The sequence below is a fragment of the Portunus trituberculatus genome, chromosome 31 (genome assembly GCF_017591435.1).
Source record: "Portunus trituberculatus isolate SZX2019 chromosome 31, ASM1759143v1, whole genome shotgun sequence".
NCBI classification, from domain to species: Eukaryota; Metazoa; Arthropoda; class Malacostraca; order Decapoda; family Portunidae; genus Portunus; species Portunus trituberculatus.
The window spans coordinates 21,390,592-21,413,070 of record NC_059285.1 but is presented as its reverse complement, the minus strand read 5'-3'; the positions used below and the strand labels follow the sequence as shown (position 1 = coordinate 21,413,070).

The following is a 22,479-nucleotide window of genomic DNA, read 5'->3' as shown; positions in this document are numbered from 1 at the left end:
CTAATCCGTCTATCAATCTTTTCACCCCCCTCCCTCATATTCTCCTACACTAACCCCTGCGTATATCATTACCGGTAGGGGGTATGAAAGGGAGGTGGTGAAGGAACGATGGGGGGGGGAGGAAGGGAAGGCGGGTTGGCGAGGTGATGATAGTTACAAACGGTGATAGGGGTGACTGGCGTGGAAAGCCACATAGGGAAGAGGGATGAGGGGAACTTTGCTTTATTGTTGCTAGATTCGCTAGTCATGTTAATGTATATTATTGCAATTATCATTGTTGTGATCATTATTTAGTGTCATTCTGTTTAGTTATATTACTGCTGCTGCTGCTGCTGCTGCTGTCTCTCTCTCTCTCTCTCTCTCTCTCTCTCTCTCTCTCTTACTACTACTACTATCACTACTACTACTACTACTACTAGTAGTAGTAGTAGTAATAGTAGTACAGATGCAACAGCAGGTGCAGCTGCAGCAGTAGCAACAAGTGTAGCAAAAACAGCAGCAAGTACTGCAGCAGCATGTGCATCAGGTGCAGCAGCAGCAGCAAGTGTAGTGCCAAGGATAATAATGTTAAGTTATTAATTATAAATATAATAAATGTAACTACGACGTACTTACATGTGGCTATCACAGACATACCGACGTACAGATATACCATATTGGGACGGTCTGAGAGAGAGAGAGAGAGAGAGAGAGAGAGAGAGAGAGAGAGAGAGAGTAATGAATTCAATCACTACGTAATCAGAAGTTTAACATGAATTTGTCACTCCAGTTGGCAGAGGGAGAACTGAACTGTTCGAAAAAGTGTCTTTTCTTAACATAATATCAATAGTAATGTCAATGAAATCACTTTTAATTATGTCCGTGCCAGTTATATTGTGATGGCTGCCAAAAATTTTGAACCTGTTAGAGAGATGAATGTGTTATGTTCCTACAATAACATCTCGTTCATCCGAGCAGGTCAGTTATGTGCGTTGCTCCTGTAAAATTAACGTGACTTTTTAATTAAACAGTTCTTATCCATGTATATTTTTTAATTACTTATGAAGTACCATCTCCGTCTTCATCCGAGCAATTAGCAACGACTACCCTCTCTCTGCGCTCGATATCATGTGTTTAGTGGAAAAAATAGGAAAAGTGATATTATGTTGGAGGTAGTGTTGAAAGAAAAAAAGGGAGGGGGGAAGTGGCACCACTTGGTACACTCCTCCCATTAACACTGTGTTCAGTCGCACACACCAATTAGTGCGTGTTCTTGGGAAAATAAATGGGAGTTGTGCATGTCAGCGCAAGGACTGCGTACGTGAAAAAGAGTAAAGTGTTGTGAGGTTGTATGAAGCAGTGGGTTATATTTTGTAATTATTTTTCTAGTGTTTCCTTTGTGGTGAGTGGTGTATCCTTTTCCGGTGTACTAAGTAGTAAGTCAAACAAAACTAACGTGATTGTGGGGAGGAAAAATTTTCTTGCATAATTGTGTTATTCGATCCTCTGATTAAATTTATTGAAAAGTATTGTGAATTTGTATAATTGTAATAACCATTTAGAATTATAACCAGTGCCTTACGATCGGCTAGAGCTACCATTTGAAGAAAATAAAAACCGAAATTGAAAATTTCCATAATGGTTTCTTAAAAAAAAAAAAAAAAAAAAAAACGCATTACACAGGTGCATAAGCAGCACCAGCAGCAACAGTAAGAACAGCGCGTAGCAGGTGAAGCTGAAGCAGCAGCAGCAGCAGCAGCAGCAGCAGCAGCAGCAGCAGCAGCAGCAGCAGCAGCAGCAGCAGCAGCAGAAACAGGAGTAGGACGAGCAGCAGCAGCAGCAGCAGAAGCAGGAGGAGGACGAGCAGGAGCAGGCAGCAGCAGCAGCAGCAGCAGGAGGACGAGGAGCAGCAGCAGCAGCAGCAATAACAGGAGGAGCAGCAGCAGCAGCAACAAAAGGTGCAGCAACACCAACAGCAATAGGTGCAGCACAGCAACGACAGGTGCAGCAGCAGCAACAACAGGAGCAGCAGCAGCAGCAATAACAGGAGCAGCAGCAGCAAAAGGTGCAGCAACAACAGCAGCAGCAGTGCAGCACCAGCAGTAGCAGTAGCAGCAGCAGCAGCAGCAGCAGCAGCATTGCGGATATGTTATGGACACTAGAAGGATCCAGGCTCAGACAGACTTTACATATATTAAGACAGAATTTATGTCCAGTCTGGCCCATCCACATCTTAATTGCATCCACACATACAGACAAAATGGACATGTGACAGTTGCCAGCCAGACATCCGTTTGCCGGCAGGGGAAACATCAACTGCATAGGACTGTATGCAACTGTGCATTCAGCACGTCTAACTGACATCAACAAGCGTTATATTGCACAAATTGGTAATGTTCATTTTCTTGGAACATAAAATGTGTAGCAAGAAAACATGTTTACATTGCGACTTGGGCTGGTCTTTCACGTGTTTCAGCCAGATAAATCAAGTGAATCCGGAGCTTAACAGTATCAGAATATCAGGATTAAAAGTGGATATTTCTCACACCTCCTTATTTATTAATTCAGACTTAGTATTCTACTGTGTAGGTGTGTAATGGGAAATATGCAAGCCATGATGACTCAGTCTCAATAATGCAGCTGCATTTGAAAGATGCCAGAAAAAAAAAAAAAAAACTGATGCCAGAAAAAAAAAAGTGTTTTGGTTAAGGAATGGCATGACAAGGGATGCAAGGATTTACCTATGACCAAAGAGACGACGAGACAGTAGACACTTTCCAAAACAATAATTTACTCTTAGTGAGGTCAAATAGCACTCATTCAGGGGTTGCTGTTAAATTATCATTAAAGCTAGCTGTGACCTTGCTGAATGTTTCCATTTGTGCCTCAAGAGTCAAGGGGGCCATCACAGTCTGCCCTTTAAAGATGACTCTTCTCCTTCACACAAAACTACATGCACTTAAGAATACACACATCTTTCTTGAAATTCAAAGTTAATATGGCCCTTCCTGGAACAGCCTCAGATTTCTCTTCTGGGGAAGGAGACCATAAATGTGGCCAGGTCTAACTGCTCTCTCTGTATCAACTATAAATGTCTTTGACACCCAACCCTAAACTGTTCCTTCATTAATTTCTACAACATTCACAGTCTAAAATTAATTTTTCCACCTTTTGAACACCACCTCTTCTCTACTAAACCTCATCTTCTTTTCCTCACTCAAACATAGGTGACTGAAGCAACTGACAGTAGCCCCTTTTCTGTTCCCTCTTACTTTCTACATCCTGGATGCTGTGTCTACATGTGTAATGACTTAACTTGCTCTTGTGCCCACATTCTTGAATCTTCCAAGTTTTCCACCACTTGCATAGGTATGATTTTAAAGTCATATTCTCTAACTAAATACATCTATGCTAACTACCTGTCATCTAACCCCTACGAATATAAAAAATATTTGATTATTTAACCTCAAAAGTGAAGCATACTCTGTCTACATTTCATGGAGCACCTTTCCTCTCTTTCCTTTTGAAAAGATGTCCATTTTCTGAGACTTCAAAGTTCACCACAAGAGTTATTCACTTAACCTATATTCCTGGCACCGAGGCGGGTTTAAAAGCTGGGTGCTGATTGGCTGCACCCCTCTCTCGCTAGCACCCACGGAGAGGCTGTGTCTCGTATGTCCAGTGAGAAATGTTTTTATTTTATATGCTATAACTCACTTCATATAAGGGATAGCCAGATTTGGTTAACACCATAAGACTCAGCAGTGACTGTACAATCAAGATGTATTGTAGAAAATTAACAAAAGAAAAAAGATAATGGTATTATGACGAGTTGAACTGCAACGATTTCATAAGAAAAAAGCCGTTTCGTGGTAGTGATGGTGGTGGTGGTGGTGGTGTTGGGCTGGGGAGTGGGGCGGCGGGCGGTTGGGGGGGGATAATCACTACCACGGAGCGGCTAGCCATAAGGTGCAGCGAGTAACATGTGGCTACAAATGACTATGTGTTTTCATTAAGTGGAGGTTTACCTGCATTCTAATAACACTATCGTGTTCATGAGAGTTTTTCCTATATGATGTAATAATATATTTCAGCATTCAATGAACATCCTTTGAAATAACAGGACATAAACATTTTTATGAAATCGTCGCAGTTCAACTCGTCATAATACCATTATCTTTTTTCTTTTGTTAATTTTCTACAATACATCTTGGTTGTATAGCCACTGCTGAGTCTTATGGTGTTAACCAAATCTGGCTATCCCTTATATGAAGTGAGTTATAGCATATAAAATAAAAACATTTCTCACTGGACATACGAGACACAGCCTATCAGTGGGTGCTAGAGAGAGAGGGGTGCAGCCAATCAGCGCCCAGCTTTTAAACCCGCCTCAGCGCCAGGAATATAGGTTAAGTGAACAAGGTATAGTACACACAAGTCTTTAAAAAAACAAAAACAACATACAAATACAAACAACCCCCTCTTAACAAAGGGGTTACGTTCCTAAAAAAACACTTCGTTAAGCAAAATTTCGTTAAGTCAACCGATTATAATAAGTTTAACCCCTGACTTGAACTTCCATTGAGAGTAAACAAAGTGAGAGTGCATCATAGTACAGTGAAAGGTTTAATGAAAGTAAAAATTATGAAGTTAAGCATTTAGGCAGTTTAATTTAAGTCATTATAATGTACACTAATGTATGTATGTACATAACTTTATAATGTTGATCTTAAATTTATGAAGGGAGGGAGAGTAGAACTGGAAAGACACTAACCGGCAAGCTGTGGAATGTAAACAAAGGGCGCATCATTGTATTACATACAAAACTTGTGTACCACATTTCCACAAGGCTTTCCATTTCATGCATTGTAGAGTCACGAGTTCAGGTGGTTCTTTTAGCTTGCAAGGAAGATATGGTCTCACCAGCCTTCTTAATAGAGTCTGCTAACTTGAAAATAGTAGACACAGTAGATGGAGTCAAGATGGTGGAGAACAATGCTATTAGTTTTCTCGCCTCTCTCATGGCTGTGAATAATATCCAGCTTCACTTCGAGAGTAAGAGACTTCCTGGTCTTCTTAGCAATGCTAGGCGACATTGCAGGGCGTTTTGGTGGTAAGTTGAGCAAGGGAAGATGAGCTGCTGCTGACACTGTTATTGTTTTGAACAGGGGAGCGAGTGGTGTGCGTGTTGTCCACAAGGCGCTGGTGTATTCAAAAGCCTATCAGCTTGTGTGATACGACGAGGCTTTCAAACTTGGAAAAAATTACCTGGATAAAACTTCATTAAAGCAAGTTTGGTGTTCGTTAAATGAGCAGATGATAGTAAAACGAAACCGTCGTTGTAGCGAAATTTCGTTGTGTGAACCTTTGTTAAGCGGGGATTGCCTGTACAAGTTTTAGCTAAATATCAAGCGAAGAAGTTATGCATTCAAATTCATTATCTTGACTATGTGAGGCGGAATTATGCACAACATTAGCAAAGTCTGTAGTGCTACCATTCACAAAACTTATTGCATCATGTGTTTTTAATAATGCACTTTAAGATAGGAAGAAGCTTAATGGCCGTAGCATATATATTTGCAGTACTTGCTTATAAAGTACCCTTCATTCATATAGCTATAAGTGTGTTTTCAAAGATTATTTATGAGACTATTGTTAATTGGTAGTACATCAGAGAATGAGCCTAGCCAAGAATAATGGCCAGAGGGCAGAGCCTGTATACTGTATATGTATTTTCTATGAAGGGGAAAGAGCCAGCCAAGGGCAAAAAAGAAGAAAAAAAAAGAAATGCCCACTTGAGTGCTGGCTCTCTATAATGGGAAAAGCATCAGCCAAAGTTAGGAAGCAAATGCCTCGATACCTGACTTGAGGAAAATGCAAATAAGTGGGCCTTCATTTTTTACTGTGTCACCCTTGGTCAACTTTTTCCTCTTGCATAAAAAAAAAAAAAAGGACACACACAGTAATAAGTTGCAGAAATATATATACAGTAATACTTGAGATACGATCACCCCAACATACAATTTTTTTGATATACGACAAAAAATTTAATTTAATTTATGCATTGAAATTCAAAGATATTTTTAAGATACGAATAGCCATTGGCAGGTGGCACAGCGATCTCTCGGATACCCGCGTCCACCCGAACATCCAGCCCGCGTTAAGTATCGTTGTTCATCCTTTCTGCATGTATGTGTCTGTGCTCCTAGGTAGCATGTATTTTTTCTTAAGTTTGTTGAACTCAAGATCCTGTGATCATGAGTCCCAAAAGTAAAAGTTCAATAAGAAACACACAAAATAGCCTGTATTTACATACTGATTACACTTAGAAATTCAATAAATGAGTGAGAACAAATGATGTTCTGCCCACAAGCAACTCTTCCTCTTTGCAATGCAAAAAAACAGAAGTCTCTAGATGTCATGGTTACCAAAATATCACAGGTTGAATGAGGTGGTATCATTGGTGTATGTGGCCTTGTGTCTGATTGGGTTCAGCGGCCTTGGCTAGAGCGATAGAAAACAGGCCCCTTATGTCTCTCTCTCTCTCTCTCTCTCTCTCTCTCTCTCTCTCTCTCTCTCTCTCTCCTGTTCTGATACCACTCTCATTCAAAAGTTGTCTCCCCATAACATAGCGAGAGACCTGAGGTATAGAAGTAAGGCGCGCTGGAGGTAGTGGAATCAGACACAGTGAAATCACTGTCGTTCCCACCATCCATTGTTGGTGACAGTGACTTGTAGCATATGTTTACTCCTGATGAGTGTTGCCAGCTCACAAGCAAAGAAAACGGGAAGAAAATAGCTAAAATGTAGCCGTAAAAAGCCTAAACATCTATCGACGTGCCCCCAGTCTTGCGTGATGAACGTCTCTCAATGCGTCCCGAGTTTTGCGGGTTAAGTTGTTATTTTGGGCAATATAGTTCATTTATATCATGCATACAATAAACATTGTATTTATCTTATATTAAATCTATATTTGGTTAGTATTTGAAGCATGTTAATTTTTTGTGGGGGGTGGTAAATTCATATCACAAGAACAAATTAATTCTATTTCCATTAATTTCTATGGGAAAAGTTGATTTGATAAACAATTTTTTGGATATACAATGATTGTCACAGAACAAATTAAGTTCATATGTCAAAGTACCACTGTACTGACACACCCTTCAATGTTTCAGATGAGTCAGGTGGTAATGATAATATGTATGATGGCAATGGTGCCACCAGTATTGAGTACCATACCCAGTAGGAAGTTCACCAAATGGGACAACACAAAAGTGGAAATAGGGACAGTATTGGTGTCCAAAAAGGTAAAGTTCTTTTTACATTTCTCTTCATCCTTACTGTTTTAATCATTAAAAAGGAAATGGTGAGATTCAGACATGGACAGTCAACTCTCGATTAATGCAAAGGTTACATTCCAGGAGATGTGTAATTCGAAATTGTGTTATTCAAACGTAATTTTGCAACAGAAAACAATGATAATAATGGAGGTTATGTTCCTGGCCACTGGGAACGTCAGCCTATTTTTGGGATTTTGTTAGTGAAACCTTGAGAAAAAAATATTAGTACATCACTAGGTCACGGAAACAATAAAAACACATGTTCTCACCTGTGCATGTTCTTTGTCTGGTAATTTTAGAAAATTATTATTCAATATGATGTGTCATATGATTTTATATGCCAGGAACATTATCCCATATATTCATACATTCATTATTGATACATTTAATGAAATAAACAATGAGCATAATTTGATGGTGCTTGGTAGCAGTGTTTGTTTACCATCACCTCAGCTGACTGAGCCACACAGTCCATACCACACTGTCTCACCGTTCCACCACAGGCAACATGGAAAATTTTACAAAGAGAACCAGCTAGCTCTATTACTGCTGCAGACCATGATTTATCAATAAATTTGTTGAGTAAGGAAAAAGTGCTTCTAAATAAAACCACAGGTAGCCATACAGTGTGGCCTTAACATGGAGAGAATTGCCACCTCCTTCAGTTGTGCAAGCTATTGGAAGAGGTCAGTCCATCAGCTATCTACATAAATGGGTACTTATCAAGCGATAAAGACATACAACTTGTTATATGCCTTTATCGCTTGATGGGAAAGCAGCATTCACTCTTAACAATACTGATTTCTCCACGATGGTATCCCTCAACTGATAAAGGAGGAAGGTATTGGTTAAGAATTCAGCCAAGAGCATCTCAGTGCAGTTCCCCCAGAAGCAGTGTGGGTGTGTGTGATATCATTGAGTTGAGTTAACCCACACTAAATCAAATAAATCACATTATTTAATCATATCTCCTTTAATATCTAGTCAGGTTAGATTAAAATCACGCTATTCAAACTCACATTAATCAAGAGTTGACTGTAATAGCTTTTTAATGTAACAATCATTCTTCATTTGGCTTGCTCTCTACTTGTGTAAACAGACCGTGGTTTCCTAGCAGTCTTGCATCTTACGTAAAAGAGCAATATTGCTAGTAGAACTAACCAATATCTCATCTCTTAAACCTTCACCCAGGCAATCAAATGTTTCCACAGGTAAAAACAAACATAGAGTGCGGTGCCATCTGTAGCATCAAGAACTGCCTCGACTACACCCTCACCACCTCCAGCCTATGCACCACCTATTCTTCTATCACCCACACCATTGCTGATGCTAAGACACGACTCTATACTGGTAAGCTGATGTTCATCCTTATTTTTCCACTTTCTATAATAACTTAGTTCCCTTCATTTGTTCAGCTTTCCTTCAAGAAAATTTTTGCTAATTTCTCTCCCTCTCTTGACAACTTGTAAAGCCACTGTTTCCTTTAAAGCCTACAGGTTGCTGGGTGAGGCATGCAGAGATGACTCTCTTTGTGCTGGAATATCACATGCTGCCTGCGTGGAGGGCACCTGTAGCTGTGCGGCTCCAGCCTTTCCTGATGACAAAGGGACCTGTACAATCTGTGAGTGATGAGGCAGGAGGGTGGAATAGATACAATGGTGAAGTCAAATATATTATAAATAGTACATGTAATAATATGGTGTGTAAGAGAGAGAGAGAGAGAGAGAGAGAGAGAGAGAGAGAGAGAGAGAGAGAGAGAGAGAGAGAGAGAGAGAGAGAGAGAGAGAGAGAGAGAGAGAATGCCAATGTGAAAACAGGAAAATGCAAAGTGAGGACATGCAAGATGAGTTGCAAAGATGTAAGGACTGGAGCAGTAGCATCCTGAAGTTTTATGCAGCAAGTCGAGCTTCACATGACACTGTCTCTTGTCTGTGAAGTTGGCAACAGTCATGAGAAACTGTGTGGTTCTAGTACACACCAAACATTTTTGAAAGTCACACGACAGTGCATCTGCAATGTCACACAAGTTTTTCATAAAGATCCAGTCTCACTTTGTCCCCATCCCATAAAGAAGAATATCATTTAATACATGTCTTACGGCTGATTTGAGTTAACTTAGACAGTTACTTCACGATGAGAAATCAACAAACAATGCAAACAGTATTAATGTATCTCCGAACTCTACATTGCCCTGTGACTTCCTCTAGAATACCTCACAAAAGTTTCAGCACATTATCATTAGACAGCCTCTAACTATTACATCTGAATCATTCAGGAGCCTTAAAAGAATATTAGATTAATGGATAATGATAAGCAGATATATTTAGTTATGTTTCATACGAGGACTGCTATGTACAGTCCTAACAGCTTCTTGCAGCTTCCCTTTTCCTTTTTCATGTTCTTATGAATGATCAATCCTACTGCCACCATCCAACAGATAACCTTGGAGAGTCCTGCAGTAGTGATGAGCAATGTCAGGAAGCAGTAAGTGACACAGTTTGTTCTGCAGGCACCTGCCAGTGCATCTATGGCCTTACTCCTGACTTCACCAACAATACTTGCTTGTACAGTGAGTAAACCTCATTCCATGTATATTCTCCTCTCCATGATGAAAGTAATTTGCTTCATGTAGGCAATTTGATGCAAAGGGGTGTCTTGTCATAAAAAAAAAAAATTATAGCCTAAATTCTTGTCAAATGTTGTCAATAAAAACAAACAAACAAATAAATAAATAAATCTATATCTGAGCATATTTAATATAACTAGAAAAAGACATCACTTATGTTCCCTAATGAGTTAACAGAATCTTGTGCTGCAGACGTTCCCTACTGCCTCACATTTTTTAAATCTTCTCTTCCCAAGCTGCGGCAGCAAAGTGGGAGGCCTGTGCTGTAGACACTCAGTGCACTTTGACAAAATATACTGTATGCTCCAATGACACAGAAAGCGTCTGTGTCTGTGCCCCTGGAGCCTTTGAAGCAGAAGACTACTGTTGGGCTTGTAAGTGTGTATTTACCTAGTTGTAATATACAGGAAAAAGAGCTATGCTTGTGATGTCTAAAGTCCGTTCATCCAAAGAATCCAGGCCGAAACTGCTAGTTCGGTTGGCAGCTCTGCCCACCCCCGCCGCCACTGAACCTTCCCGACACTTAAATTTTCTTCAAGTACATCTATTTTTCTTCAAGCTATAAACTTGTATATCTATTGAGTTAAAAGAAGAAAAATAAATGTACTTGAAGAAAATTTAAGTGTCGGGAAGGTTTAGTGGCGGCAGGAGTGGGCAGGGCTGCCAACCGAACTAGCAGTTTCGGCCTGGATTCTTTGGATGAACGGACTAGTCTCCATATATATATATATATATATATATATATATATATATATATATATATATATATATATATATACAGGGGATTCTCGTGATTCGACCGTTCATGGTTCGAATTATCGCCAATTCGAACTCAGTTAATACCCAATCCTCAAGGTTTGAACGACTGACTTGCCAATGCGACATTCACATCTCGTGCGCCACCCACCCAGTCAAATCAGCTGCCAACCCGCAAGGTGGAATTGTAAACTGACGCTACCCTGTGTGTCACACTAGCACTTTTACGTTAACTTTTCCTGTCAACTTTTGTTGACGCTGGTCGTCACACACAAGCTCGCTTCCACCTTTGTCTTGTTTGTCAACTGTAAACAAACATGCCAGCCCCTTCATCCCTAGCAAGCCGTTGCTATTTTTGGCCTTTAATGCTCCCTATAAGAAACTCTTCAGACAGTTTTGTCCACTCATAAACAACAGAGCTGCTTATCTTGGCCAGTTGTTCCTTGGAAGTTCTGCCTTGGAGTGTTGCAGTCCCAGAGAAATGTAAACAAACAATTGAACTATTTTTCACTGTTAGGCTAGGAAAAAAAATCAATACAGTCATACCTCGCCCAACACGACAGTTATGTTCCTGAGCTTGTCGTGTACGGCGAGATTCGTGTTTGGCGAATAATAGGCTCTATGGGAAAATGAGGGTTACGTTCCCAGATTCTCCCCCCCCAAATTTTTTTTACCCCTATAGGCTGAAAAAAAAAAACAATACATGAAGTATGAAGCACACATTTTATTTAATTATAGTACTAGTACCTTTAGTTTATTTGCTGGTTGGAGAGGGCTTGAAATATGAAGTGATGGGCCTCTGACTGGCAGATGCTTCCATATGGCATAAGGTCTCCTTCCAGGCCAAAAGAAGCTCCTCAACACCCCTCTTGAACTTAATGCTCCTCTCCAGGATGGGATCTGTTTCAGTGAAGAGGGATGTTGCATCTTCCATGACTTTCAGCAAATTACAAAGAGTCCAAAACGCTTGAGGGGGGAGGTCAAGTGCATCCACCAGAACCAGCGGGAGATTCAAATGGAGACCACAAATTGTGCTTGGCGAAATATGGGATATTTTACCGATTCGTGTATGCACGAGTTTCATGTTCGGTGAGGTATGACTGTATATCTATATCTATGTGCAGTAAGCCCCCAGATTTAGCGATCCTATTAGTCTGCCGAAACCATCGCTAAATTGGAATTTCGCCAAATTTGAATACTACTTTATATAGGGAAAAATACCAGTCTTTCGTCTGCCCAAAGTCCCCATTTCGAGTCCCCATTTACAGCTGCAACATTGCCACCTTCACGAAAATCAGCACCCCCCGAACCACTAGCCCCTAAAACTCAGGGACGTTTGGTTTTTCGCTTGCGCTAACTCGGGAAGTTTGGCGAGAAACGCTCAAAACAGCCTCCATTTACATACTGATTACAATTGGAAATTCAAGAAACGAGTGAGTACAAATGGTGTTTTGCCCACAAGCAACTCTTTCTCTTTGCAATGCAAAAAAAACAGAAGTCTCTAGATTCTATGGTTACCAAAATATCACAGGTTGAATGAGGTGGTATCATCGGTGTACGTGGCCTTGCGTCCGACTGGCGCCAGCGGCCTTGGCTACAGCGATAGAAAACGGGCCCCTTGTATCCTCTCTCTCTGGTGATGGTGGAAGAATGTCCTCCCCCTCGGTGGTTGAACCTCCTATATCCATATCAGAGCCAAGAACATCGCTATCTTCGCTTTCTATTATTGTAGAAACTGTTAATTCCAATGCCCTTTCGATACCACTCTCATTCAAAAGTTGTCTCCCCGCAACATCGCAACATGACGAGAGACAGGAGGTGTAGAAGTAAGGCGCGCGGGACCGGTGATGGAATCGGACACCGTGGAATCACTTTCACTCTCATCATCCATCGTGGAAGTTGGTGACACACTGACATGTTTACTCGCGATGAGTGTTGCCAACTCACAAGCAAAGAAAACAAGAAGAAAATAGCCAAAATATAGCCCAAAACACCCAAATGTCGATCGACGTGCACCGAATCTTGCATGATGAACGTCTATCGACGTTCCTGAGTAGGAGGGGCTAATAGAGGCCACAGTGATAACGAAACTCGCTAAACAGTGAGGATGGGAGCAAAAAAAAAAAAAAAAGTTCACACGCTGGATTAATAGCTCGTGTCGAGCGGGAATGCTGGAGGCACTGTGGGGCTGACGTCACGGCCAAACAGACATGCGATTGGCTCAGCTCAGAGGGAGCGGGAGGCAGGACAGTGTAGCTCGGTACATTCGCTAAATATGAGAGAAAATCGCTAAACTTGAGGGCTTGGCCTTTATCCAGACACTCGCTAAATAAGGGTTTCGCTAAGCTGGATTTCGCTAAATTCAGGGGCTTAACACTCTTGCCAGGGGCGATGGTGTGGTGAAACTGAGGCAGGGTGTTATTGTATTCAAGCGTAAGGCAGGCAGTGTGGTGGGCAACCACCAACAATAACAATAAATCCTGCACTTTACGATTTATAAATTTTCAATTTTTTTAATCTTAAATTGCCTTATAGTGGACTGACGTAACTACAAGTTTGACGTAACTCGAGACCGACATAACCCGGGACTTTACTGTATATATATATATATATATATATATATATATATATATATATATATATATATATATATATATATATATACAGTAAGGTCTCGGTTTATGTCAGTTATGTTCCTGAAACATGATGTAAGTCGATTTTGTACGTAACTCGAGTTTCCATACATTTCAAAGCATATTATCGAGTTTTCAACCAATCATTGTTTATGGTCATTCAGGTAAGTTAATGGTTATATTGTTATATTATTTACAACTATGTAAAAATATGAAACACAAGCTTGTTTTTGTTGTTGATTAGGGCCACGAATGCGAAGGACTGCAAGTTGTCGAGAAGGGTGGATGCCTGAGGCCGCCAGGAGGGTGGGCAGGTCAAATGTTGTGATGTCTAGGACGGACAGCTGGGAGCGTAGTGCAGTGCGGTGGGAGTAGAAGCGTGGGCAGCGGGGCAGGAAATGCAATAGGAAAGGGCAATAGGGATCAGCAGACAGGCGCAGACGGTGCAAGTCAGCTGCGAGTGTCGTGTGGCCCAGGCGAAGGCTCCGGAGTTGTTATTGTTGTGATGGGTGTGCGAGCCCTCAAGGTCGTCAACCTCCTCGTTGTCATGGTAACGGGCTTCCCATTTTCTTCTTCCCTCCCTCACACACAGCTGCTGCCTCCCTTCTCATGTCTTTTAATTATGTCCTCTTTTTCTTGTAGCATGATGGTTTTCCTTTTCTTAGCATCACTGATGTCACTAAGGAGTTTTCTCTTTGGTGCCATTGAGCAAGATACTAAGAAATTGAGTCAGTAAACGCAGAAGTAGGATAACACTCTTGCCAGGGGCGACGGTGTGGTGGAACTGAGGCAGGGTGTTATTGTATTCAAGCGTGAGGCAGGCGGTGTGGCGGGCAACCACCAACAATAACATTAAATCCCGCACTTTATGATTTATAAATTTTCAATTTTTTTAATCTTAAATTGCCTTATAGTAGACTGACGTAACTACGAGTTTGACGTAACTCGAGACCGACGTAACCCGTGACTTTACTGTGTGTATATATATATATATATATATATATATATATATATATATATATATATATATATATATATATACACAGTCATACCTCGCCAAACACAAATTGGTAATATATTCCATATTTCGCCGAGCATGACTGACTCATTGCATGATTTGGTCTCCATTTGAATCTCCTGCTGGTCCTGTGTTACTGTCTTATTTATGCATATATGTTCATAAAACAACATTTCTATTAGCTTTTTACAAACCTTGCCCCCAAGAAAGGATTGTTTTGTAATGCATAAAGTGAAATCTTACATGGAATATAAAAAAAAATAAAGCAGAGATGAGATCAGCCACAGATGGCAGAGACTCTGGCGACTTGGCTGCTGCTTCTTCTTCTTGTGACCTTTTAGCTTGGCGTGTTTTCTTCCACCACAATATTACATTTGTTTCCACTCTATTGCCTGCTATAATAGATATCATATCTTAGTATTCATATACGCTTATGCCATGAGGATAACCTGGACTCCGTGTCAGTGAGTGATAGTGAATTAGTAATGAAATACCGCGGTATTTCATTACTAATTCACTATCACCGACTAAGATACTAAGATATGAGGAGTTCATTGATGGAATGACACAAGCGCCAAAAACTAAAAACGGAGAAAAACACGATAAAAATTTGGCAACATTCAGAATGTGATATTTTCGCAACGAATAAAGATAGAGAGCTGGGGTTGGTCTTAAATGAAAGATCAGGATGTCTGCTTTTAGTTTGGCAAAAAAAAAAAAAATAAATAAATAAAAAAATTTAAAAAATAAAAAATAAAAATAAAATAAAATAAAAAGCTTAACTTATCGCATTGTGAATAAGTACACAATGACTGCATTTCTCTCCGGTCAAAATTTTTTTTTTTGTTCATAACACACAATAACACGACCCTAAATCCCCCAAACGTCAAGATTTGTGTAATATCATTTACATAAAAACAACAGATATTAAAATAGTACATGATAATGGTAAATTAGTATGTAAAAATATTAATATTAATAACTGTTTTGAATAATTCTTACCAAATCCAGTAGTAGTAGTAGCAGATGTGGTTGTAGACATAGTAGGTAGATGTAGTAGGTAGGCATAGTAGGTAGGTGATGTCGTAGTCGGTGATGTTGTTACTGTTGCATGGGTTGAGGGTCGTCCACTGCCGACTCCTTGTTATCGTAGTCCAGGTTTTCGTCATCTCCGGGGTCATTCCCTTGACGAAGCCCTTCTTTAGCTTTTTTAAGTTTTCAAGTACGTACTTCAGGTACTTGGCATTAATCAGTGGAATGTACTGGAGAAGCTGCTGGAGGTGTTGTTCCTTCCTGGGCTGAAGCTGGCGACACATTGGGTACTTTTCAGGTAGTGGAATCTTGGTGAGGTCAAAGAGGTCTCGCTTGTACCCAGCCCTGCCCTTCATCAACCTCACTGAGCCCAAGGGACCATCGCGGTCCATCCAAATAAAGTAGCCCTCAAAAACGTTGGCTCTAAACTCGAAACTTCAGGCATCTTGGAAGCTGTAGGGGGCCACTGGCTTCCGGGAGGTAACATACTGCTGGAGGACATCGATGTTGCCGAAGTTGTAGTGAACCATACACTTCACCTGGTATTTCTTGATGACTGCCAACTTAATGGCCTTCGTATACCCGATGAAGTTGTAGATCTCACCGATGCACCGAATGTGCTTTTCGATGTTCCCGAAGGTACGGTCGCACGCCATGTAGCTATGCCCAAGGATGAGGTAGGTGTGCGTGATGTGGTGCAGATGCTGGCTGTGGAGTTCCCTCAAATAGAACAAAATCATGTTGATATTCTTGTTTTGGCCTCCGCAATTATCAGAGACAACCTTGAGCTTCATAAATGGTGACTTGCTCATCTCCTCATCAATCCACCTTGCGATACAGGAAGCTATCTCCACACTCCCTCTCCCACCGTTCATCTCATCCCAGAGATAAAACTTGCTGATGTTGTTCTTCAAATTGTGGATGCAGAAGTTGTAGATCCATAACTTTCGCTTGTAGTAAGCAACACTAGTAGATAAGCGTGGTACAGGGAGTGTCTACTGCAAGTCGACACAGATGCATCTTGTATCCGGATCATCATCCTTCTCCATGGCAGCCATGGTTGCCATGCCTTTCCTAGCCAGCTCTAAGCGTGCATCTCACTCCTCCTGGATACGAGATACCACTTCTGCATCCTTGGCCACACTCTTCTTGACTTTGAAACGATCACACTTTGAGCACGTGTCGGTATTAGGTGGCTTAAAACTGAGGTGAAATCTATTAAACACCATGTGGTAATAACTCAATTTCACTGGCACCTCATCTTCATCATGAACGTCCAACCACTCCCTGTATAGTCTGTACATTTTCCTAACATTCAGGTTCGTGTCCAAGTACCGCATGTAAGGAGACTTTGCACGTGTATAGTGACTGCTTACACTGGGGAAACTTTTCATGTGCTTGACTACAAGCTGCCTGCAGTGGCCAGGCATGGCATGCACAGGTATGCTCTTCCCTCTCCTGTCCCCACGTGGGGTACCTGTAGCTGTTACAGCATTCAGAGCTACTTGAGCACGCTTGGAAGAGATACCAAGAATGTTTCTAAACGCAAAAGCACAAACACTATAAGTCACAGAATAATGCACGAACGAGTATGAACGCGTACACGACCTTTTCAGTGGTCTCTCAGCACTCACTACCACAGGCCGCCTCTTCACTTCATTAACCACTGCGTATTTCTGAATGAATGTATTTTGCAAGTTATAATCACCAATTTTACTTCACCAAGTCACCTTCTGCGGAGTTGAGCTTTCCCATGAGTTACGCTTTGCCACGTTGCACAGTCAGTAGCTTGTGCGCCATTGTGCTGGGCAGACGTTCGTTGCAGTGAACATTGGTTTGGTGTTTCTCCACTTTTCAGGTAAGGCCACGTTGCTCGTCACACGAGGACAGTGCCTTCTACCCGTTATCCAATCCTTGGAGCGGGTAGAGCCATTCAAGTGGCGATATAATCTCATTGTGTGGCAGTTATACCGGGCTTACGGCTGTGTCGTTGTCTCCCAGAGTGGCGGACATGTCTTCCTCTGGTGAGGAGTCAGCTGGCCCTTCCTTGGGTTCCCCCTCGGGTTACAGCAGCAGCAGGAACGCCCACAGTCTTGTTCAGGGAGGGGCTGCAGCCTGCACCTCCCCTCAGCCTGGAAATTCTGGGAGTTTGCGGGAGGCTCACCGGTCACCGGGACATGGGATGCGTGGACCTGCAGCTGTCGACAACACCCCCGCTTCGCCGCACCTGCCCACCTCACAGCATGGAGCCCCTTGGGACGTGATTCTAACAGCTTTGACGGAGTTACGGGGTGAGGTGGACAAGTTAAAAAAGGACCGTCAGCCGCAGGCCCTCAGGATGGGCGGAGTGAATGTGGGAGCGAGTACTTCTCAAGGTATGCGGTACGATGGTTCACCTGCTCACAGTTTCTCTGGTTTTCCTGATCCGACCTGTGACACTAGTGCTCTCTTGGAGCAGAACCTTGGTGACAGTGTGTTAATGCACAACGCCAAGATGTTTGGGCCTCAGGATACGGTGTCAGCTGACATTGACCAATAGGTTGCTGACATGGTAAACTTCCTGTTTACCGACGGCTTATGTACTGAAGACTACAAGCTTCTCTGCGATGATGACATTACTAAGCGTCCCAAGAATTGCCAGCACTTGCTGCGGTGGATTGCAATCCGGAGATCTTGGAAGCGCTTAGGGCGATGCCAAGAAGACGAATCATCGCTTGCAGGATGTGAGTAAGGATGTGCTGCACGCGGCAACAATTGTCACCAAGTCCCTTCTGGCACTGGACAAGGTTGCCCAAGACACTGAGTTGCCCGAGGTAATTCGGGAAGTGGACATGCTGAATGGAGCATTAGCATTGCTGGGAAATGCTACTTGTAAGAACGTGGCGCGGCGTTTCGCCATGAAACGCGAAATTAACTACAAGTACGCACACCTCTGTTCTAGCAAGGTGCCTGTGACTCGCTTCCTCTTTGGGGATGATGTGTCCCAATCTGCAAAACAGATTGAAGAATCTGAGAAACTGAAGAGCAAGATCACTCCCAAGAAGTTCTCCTCTCCGTGGTCTTTCACGGGGACCAGGACCAGAGGCTACTGGGGCTCGGCTTTGCATCGAGGTTTCTCCAGCAGGTTCCAGCCTTATGGTCAGCCGTGGTATGGGACGAGAGGTGCTCCACAGGCCTACAACACACGCCAGGACTCCGTTGCAAAAAACGGCAGGAGCCGGGGCCAGCACAGGCCCCGGCTGCAGTAGAGGTTAGTAAGGATTTTGAAGCTGGCAGGCTTAGCTACTTTATTCATGAATGGCGGAAAATTACCAGTGACCCGGCCATTCTAGATATTGTTGCCGGTTGTCACCTCAATATTAAGGTGGAGGACATTGACCATTTATTTGTGGGTAATTTAGAGTATAAATTCAATGCCACTGAGACAGGTATCATTTCTGCAGAAATTGACAGGCTCCTTCAACTTAAGGTTATTAGAGTTACACAGTGCATGGAGGGCCAGATTATTTCACCTATATTTTTGAGACAAAAGAAAAATGGTGAACATAGTATGGTGCTCAATTTGGAAAAACTGAACAAACACATACCATACATACATTTTAAAATGGAAAATTTTGAGCAGGCTCTCCGGCTCATTAATGAAGGTTATTTTTTGGCTTCCATTGACCTTAGGCATGCCTATTATTCTGTCAGGATTGCAGATGAGCATCAACATTTTTTGTTTCACTTGGCAAGGTAAAGTTTATCAGTTTACATGCCTGCCTAATAGTATTGCTGAGGGCTCCAGGCTTTTCACAAAATTAATGAAACCTGTTTTTGCAACTTTGAGAGAAAGGGGTGTTACCATTACTAGCTATATTGATGATTCTCTCATTTGCAACAGTTCTCAGCAGGGTTGCCTCGCTGTCATAAAGGACACTCTTGCTGCACTGAGTCTGTTGGGCTTCATTATTAATGTAGAAAAGTAGGTCTTGGTCCCCTCTAAGCGAATTGAATACTTGGGCAACATCCTTGACACAGAGACTATGACTATTTCCTTACCAGAGCACAGGGTGGTTACCATACTCAACAATTGTCAGGCAATTAGGTGTAAGAGTAAGGCAAAAATCCGGGAGGTGGCACGGGTCACGGGACTGCTGGTGGCGGCTACCTCTGTTGTTGAGTTAGGGAAACTTCACTACCGGAAATTGGAGGCAGCTAAAATTGAAGCATTGCGTCATGCCCTTGGTGACTTTAATCAATTTATGAAGATTACGGAGGACATGAAATTGGATCTTGACTGGTGGCTTAATAACGTGTCTGTACAGTATAGGAAGATTCTCCGGGCAGCTGCTGACGTTCAGTTATTTACAGATGCTTCCAATACAGGTTGGGGTGGCCAATCCACCACATGACTGCGGCGGGGGGCAGTTGGTCCTCCGAGGAGAAATTGCTGCATATTAATGCTTTAGAACTCAAGGCTATTCAATTTACTCTTCAAGCATTCGCTGGTGAGCTCTGTGGGAAAAATGTTAAAGTGTTTTGTGACAATACTAATATTACTGCTGTTAACTATGTGAATGAGATGGGTGGTACAAAATCACTTATGTGTAACTATCTTGCCACTTTCATTTGGGACTGGTGTGTGAAGAATCAGGCATGGGTTATTTGCTCACACATTCCAGGCAGTGCGAATATTGTAGCGGATTGTGCCTCTCGCACCTTTAATGATCGGCATGAGTGGCAACTTGATGTTGATGTTTTTTGTAGAATTTCTTTGGTTTTGGTGCCCTTCCATTGACTTATTTGCATCCAGACTAAATAAGCAAGTGGCTACGTTCTGTTCCTGGAAACGAGATCCAGAGGCAACATTTTTTGATGCATTTACTTTCAACTGGGCACAGTTTGATCTCTCTTATCTTTTTCCCCCATTCTCTCTAATTGCTAGGTGCCTCCAGAAGATCCGTGCAGGCCAGGAGCTGGGTAGTGGTGCCCATTTGGCCATCTCAACCCTGGATGGGAGCTCTTTTAGGCCTGTTGATAGATTACCCCAGGCTCCTTCCGAGCAGGGCCAATATCCTGACACATCCATCTCAAGTCGGGGCACATCCGGTCATGCGACACACTCAGCTCATGGCATGCTTAATATCCGGGAGGTCTTCCGAGAACAAGGTGTTTCTGCGGCAGGCACGGACATCTTGCTTGCGTCATGGAAGCCGAGCACGGCTAAACAATACCGCCCGCATGTCGCTAGGTGGCAACAGTTTTGTTCTCGACGGGGCATCAATCCCCTTAGTCCCTCTGCCCATTACGTCATTAACTTCTTGACCGAGACGTTTCATCGGAATGTGGGATATGACAGCGTGAACACTGCAAGGGCGGCTATTTCTTCACTAGGAACTGTAATTAATGGCTGCAGGGCAGGAAATCACCCTCTGATTTGTAAATTCATGAAAGGGGTCTTCAACCTCAGACCACCCACACCTAGGTACACGGCGACACGGGATGTAAAGCCAGTCTTGCAAAAGCTTCGATCTATGCACCCTTTGCGGGACTTATCATTGAAAGATCTCACCCTAAAGCTTATCATGTTGATGGCGACCACTCAAGCGGCCAGAGTCCAAACGTTACATTTGTTAATGCTTTAGGGTATGGATGTTAATGAGGATCATATTTCCATTTCGCTAGGGGGAACTGTTAAGCAATGTAGACCTAACTTTAATATTGCCAGGCTGACATTTCGGGCCTACCCTCAGGATGATAGATTGTGTGTTTGTCAAACATTGTTAGAGTACATAGCAAGGACCAAGGAATTTAGGCATGGTGATAAGCATAGTGCTTCCAAATTGTTTCTCAGTTTTCATAAACCACACACTGCTGTATCTAAGGACACTATTGCCTGATGGGTCAAGTCCATGCTTAGTATGTCTGGTGTGGACACCAATGTCTTCAAGGCGGGTAGTGTACGGCCAACTGCTGCATCAAAAGCCAAGGCTATGGCAGTGCCCTGACATGCATCATGCAAAAAGCTGGTTGGGCTAGGGCTGCCACGTTTGCAAAATTTTATGATAAGCCCATTATAATGAATTCTGATCTATTTCAGGATGCGGTCCTTCAATAGGCAGGGGTTGGTGACATGTGTCTTAGCCTTGCATTTCAAGGGATCTTCTGTTACCAGGCTGCATTACTAGGTCTGTGGTATGTCCTACCTGTCAATTTTCTTGTTTGTGTTTCTCTGTGGTCCTGTTGGTCACATGGCCTTCAAGTGTATGTTCTGTGTGTGACTTTTCTTTCATTAAAACTCTGTTTATGGTTGGACTTGTATATATATATATTTTTTTCCTTCTACATCTATTCATCATCGGAACACAACACCCACATGGCTTCAAAGCCTCATGGGAAAGCTCAACTCCGCAGAAGGTGACTTGGTGAAGTAAAATTAATAAAGTACACGAGACTTACCTTGGTCATTTGAAGTGTGCTTGTAATTTTACGAGGCAAGTCCCTCTGCTGGAGGAGCTTTCACATGCCCACCGCTCACTCCCTGCTTATTGGGTTTTGATGATGCCTTGTACTTTTAATTCTCTATCATGTGGGTGGTTGTTTACTTTGAAGTCTGACTGTGCGACGTGGCACTCTATCTCATGTGAAAGCTCCCCTCCAGCAGAGGTGACTTGCCTCGTAAAATTACAAGCACACTTCAACTGACCAAGGTAAGTCTCGTGTACTTTATTAATTTTCCAGAGACTCGAAGATATCCTTCACAACATCATCACCAAGCCTTGCATAACATCCATCATTACACAGAGGCCCAACTTCCCTCTGTTTCACCACTTTCCCGCTGTCACGACTCATGTACATCTCGCCACTGTTACGCTTTCTTTTCGTTACTATTCTCTTCCACTCATTGGGGTTCTGCCCTCTTTTTCTCTCCTTGAAAGACCCCTGGTCCGTACCCTCACTGCTCGTACTAACCATGGCAGGGTTAGGGTCGCACAACACAAAAGAGAGAGAGAAAAGAAAAAACATGGTAATTTAGTCACACGCGTGGATAATGGCGAGGGAGAGAGGGACTGGCGTGGCTCCCTCCCTCCTCCCCAGTCCCTTGAACTCGAA

General features: G+C 42.4%; 1 protein-coding gene across 3 annotated transcripts; it reads left to right on the top strand.

Annotated features, from left to right (window-relative positions):
- Positions 1-796: 796 nt before the first annotated feature.
- On the top strand, positions 797-21,630 carry LOC123511325. Of its 3 annotated transcripts, none has more exons than XM_045267110.1 (7): positions 797-957; positions 7,155-7,286; positions 8,531-8,669; positions 8,809-8,940; positions 9,829-9,888; positions 10,182-10,319; positions 21,467-21,630. In XM_045267110.1, coding segments are annotated over exons 1-7 (645 nt in total). In that variant the 5' UTR covers positions 797-915; the 3' UTR covers positions 21,469-21,630. The 3 variants fall into 3 exon arrangements, with proteins under 3 accessions (XP_045123045.1, XP_045123043.1, XP_045123044.1); XM_045267108.1 differs by having other exon boundaries at positions 808-957; positions 9,757-9,888; positions 21,467-21,621; XM_045267109.1 differs by lacking the exon at positions 797-957 and adding an exon at positions 1,030-1,151 and having other exon boundaries at positions 9,757-9,888; positions 21,467-21,620.
- The last annotated feature ends 849 nt before the right edge of the window (positions 21,631-22,479 follow it).

Bases quoted from the DNA above. Each gene is read 5' to 3' on its own strand.
- LOC123511325 (XM_045267108.1), top strand. From the start codon at position 916: ATGTGTTATGTTCCTACAATAACATCTCGTTCATCCGAGCAG. The intron at 7,287-8,530 runs GTAAAGTTCTTT...ATGTTTCCACAG, and splicing joins CAGTATTGGTGTCCAAAAAG to GTAAAAACAAACATAGAGTG. The intron at 9,889-10,181 runs GTGAGTAAACCT...TCTCTTCCCAAG, and splicing joins CAACAATACTTGCTTGTACA to CTGCGGCAGCAAAGTGGGAG.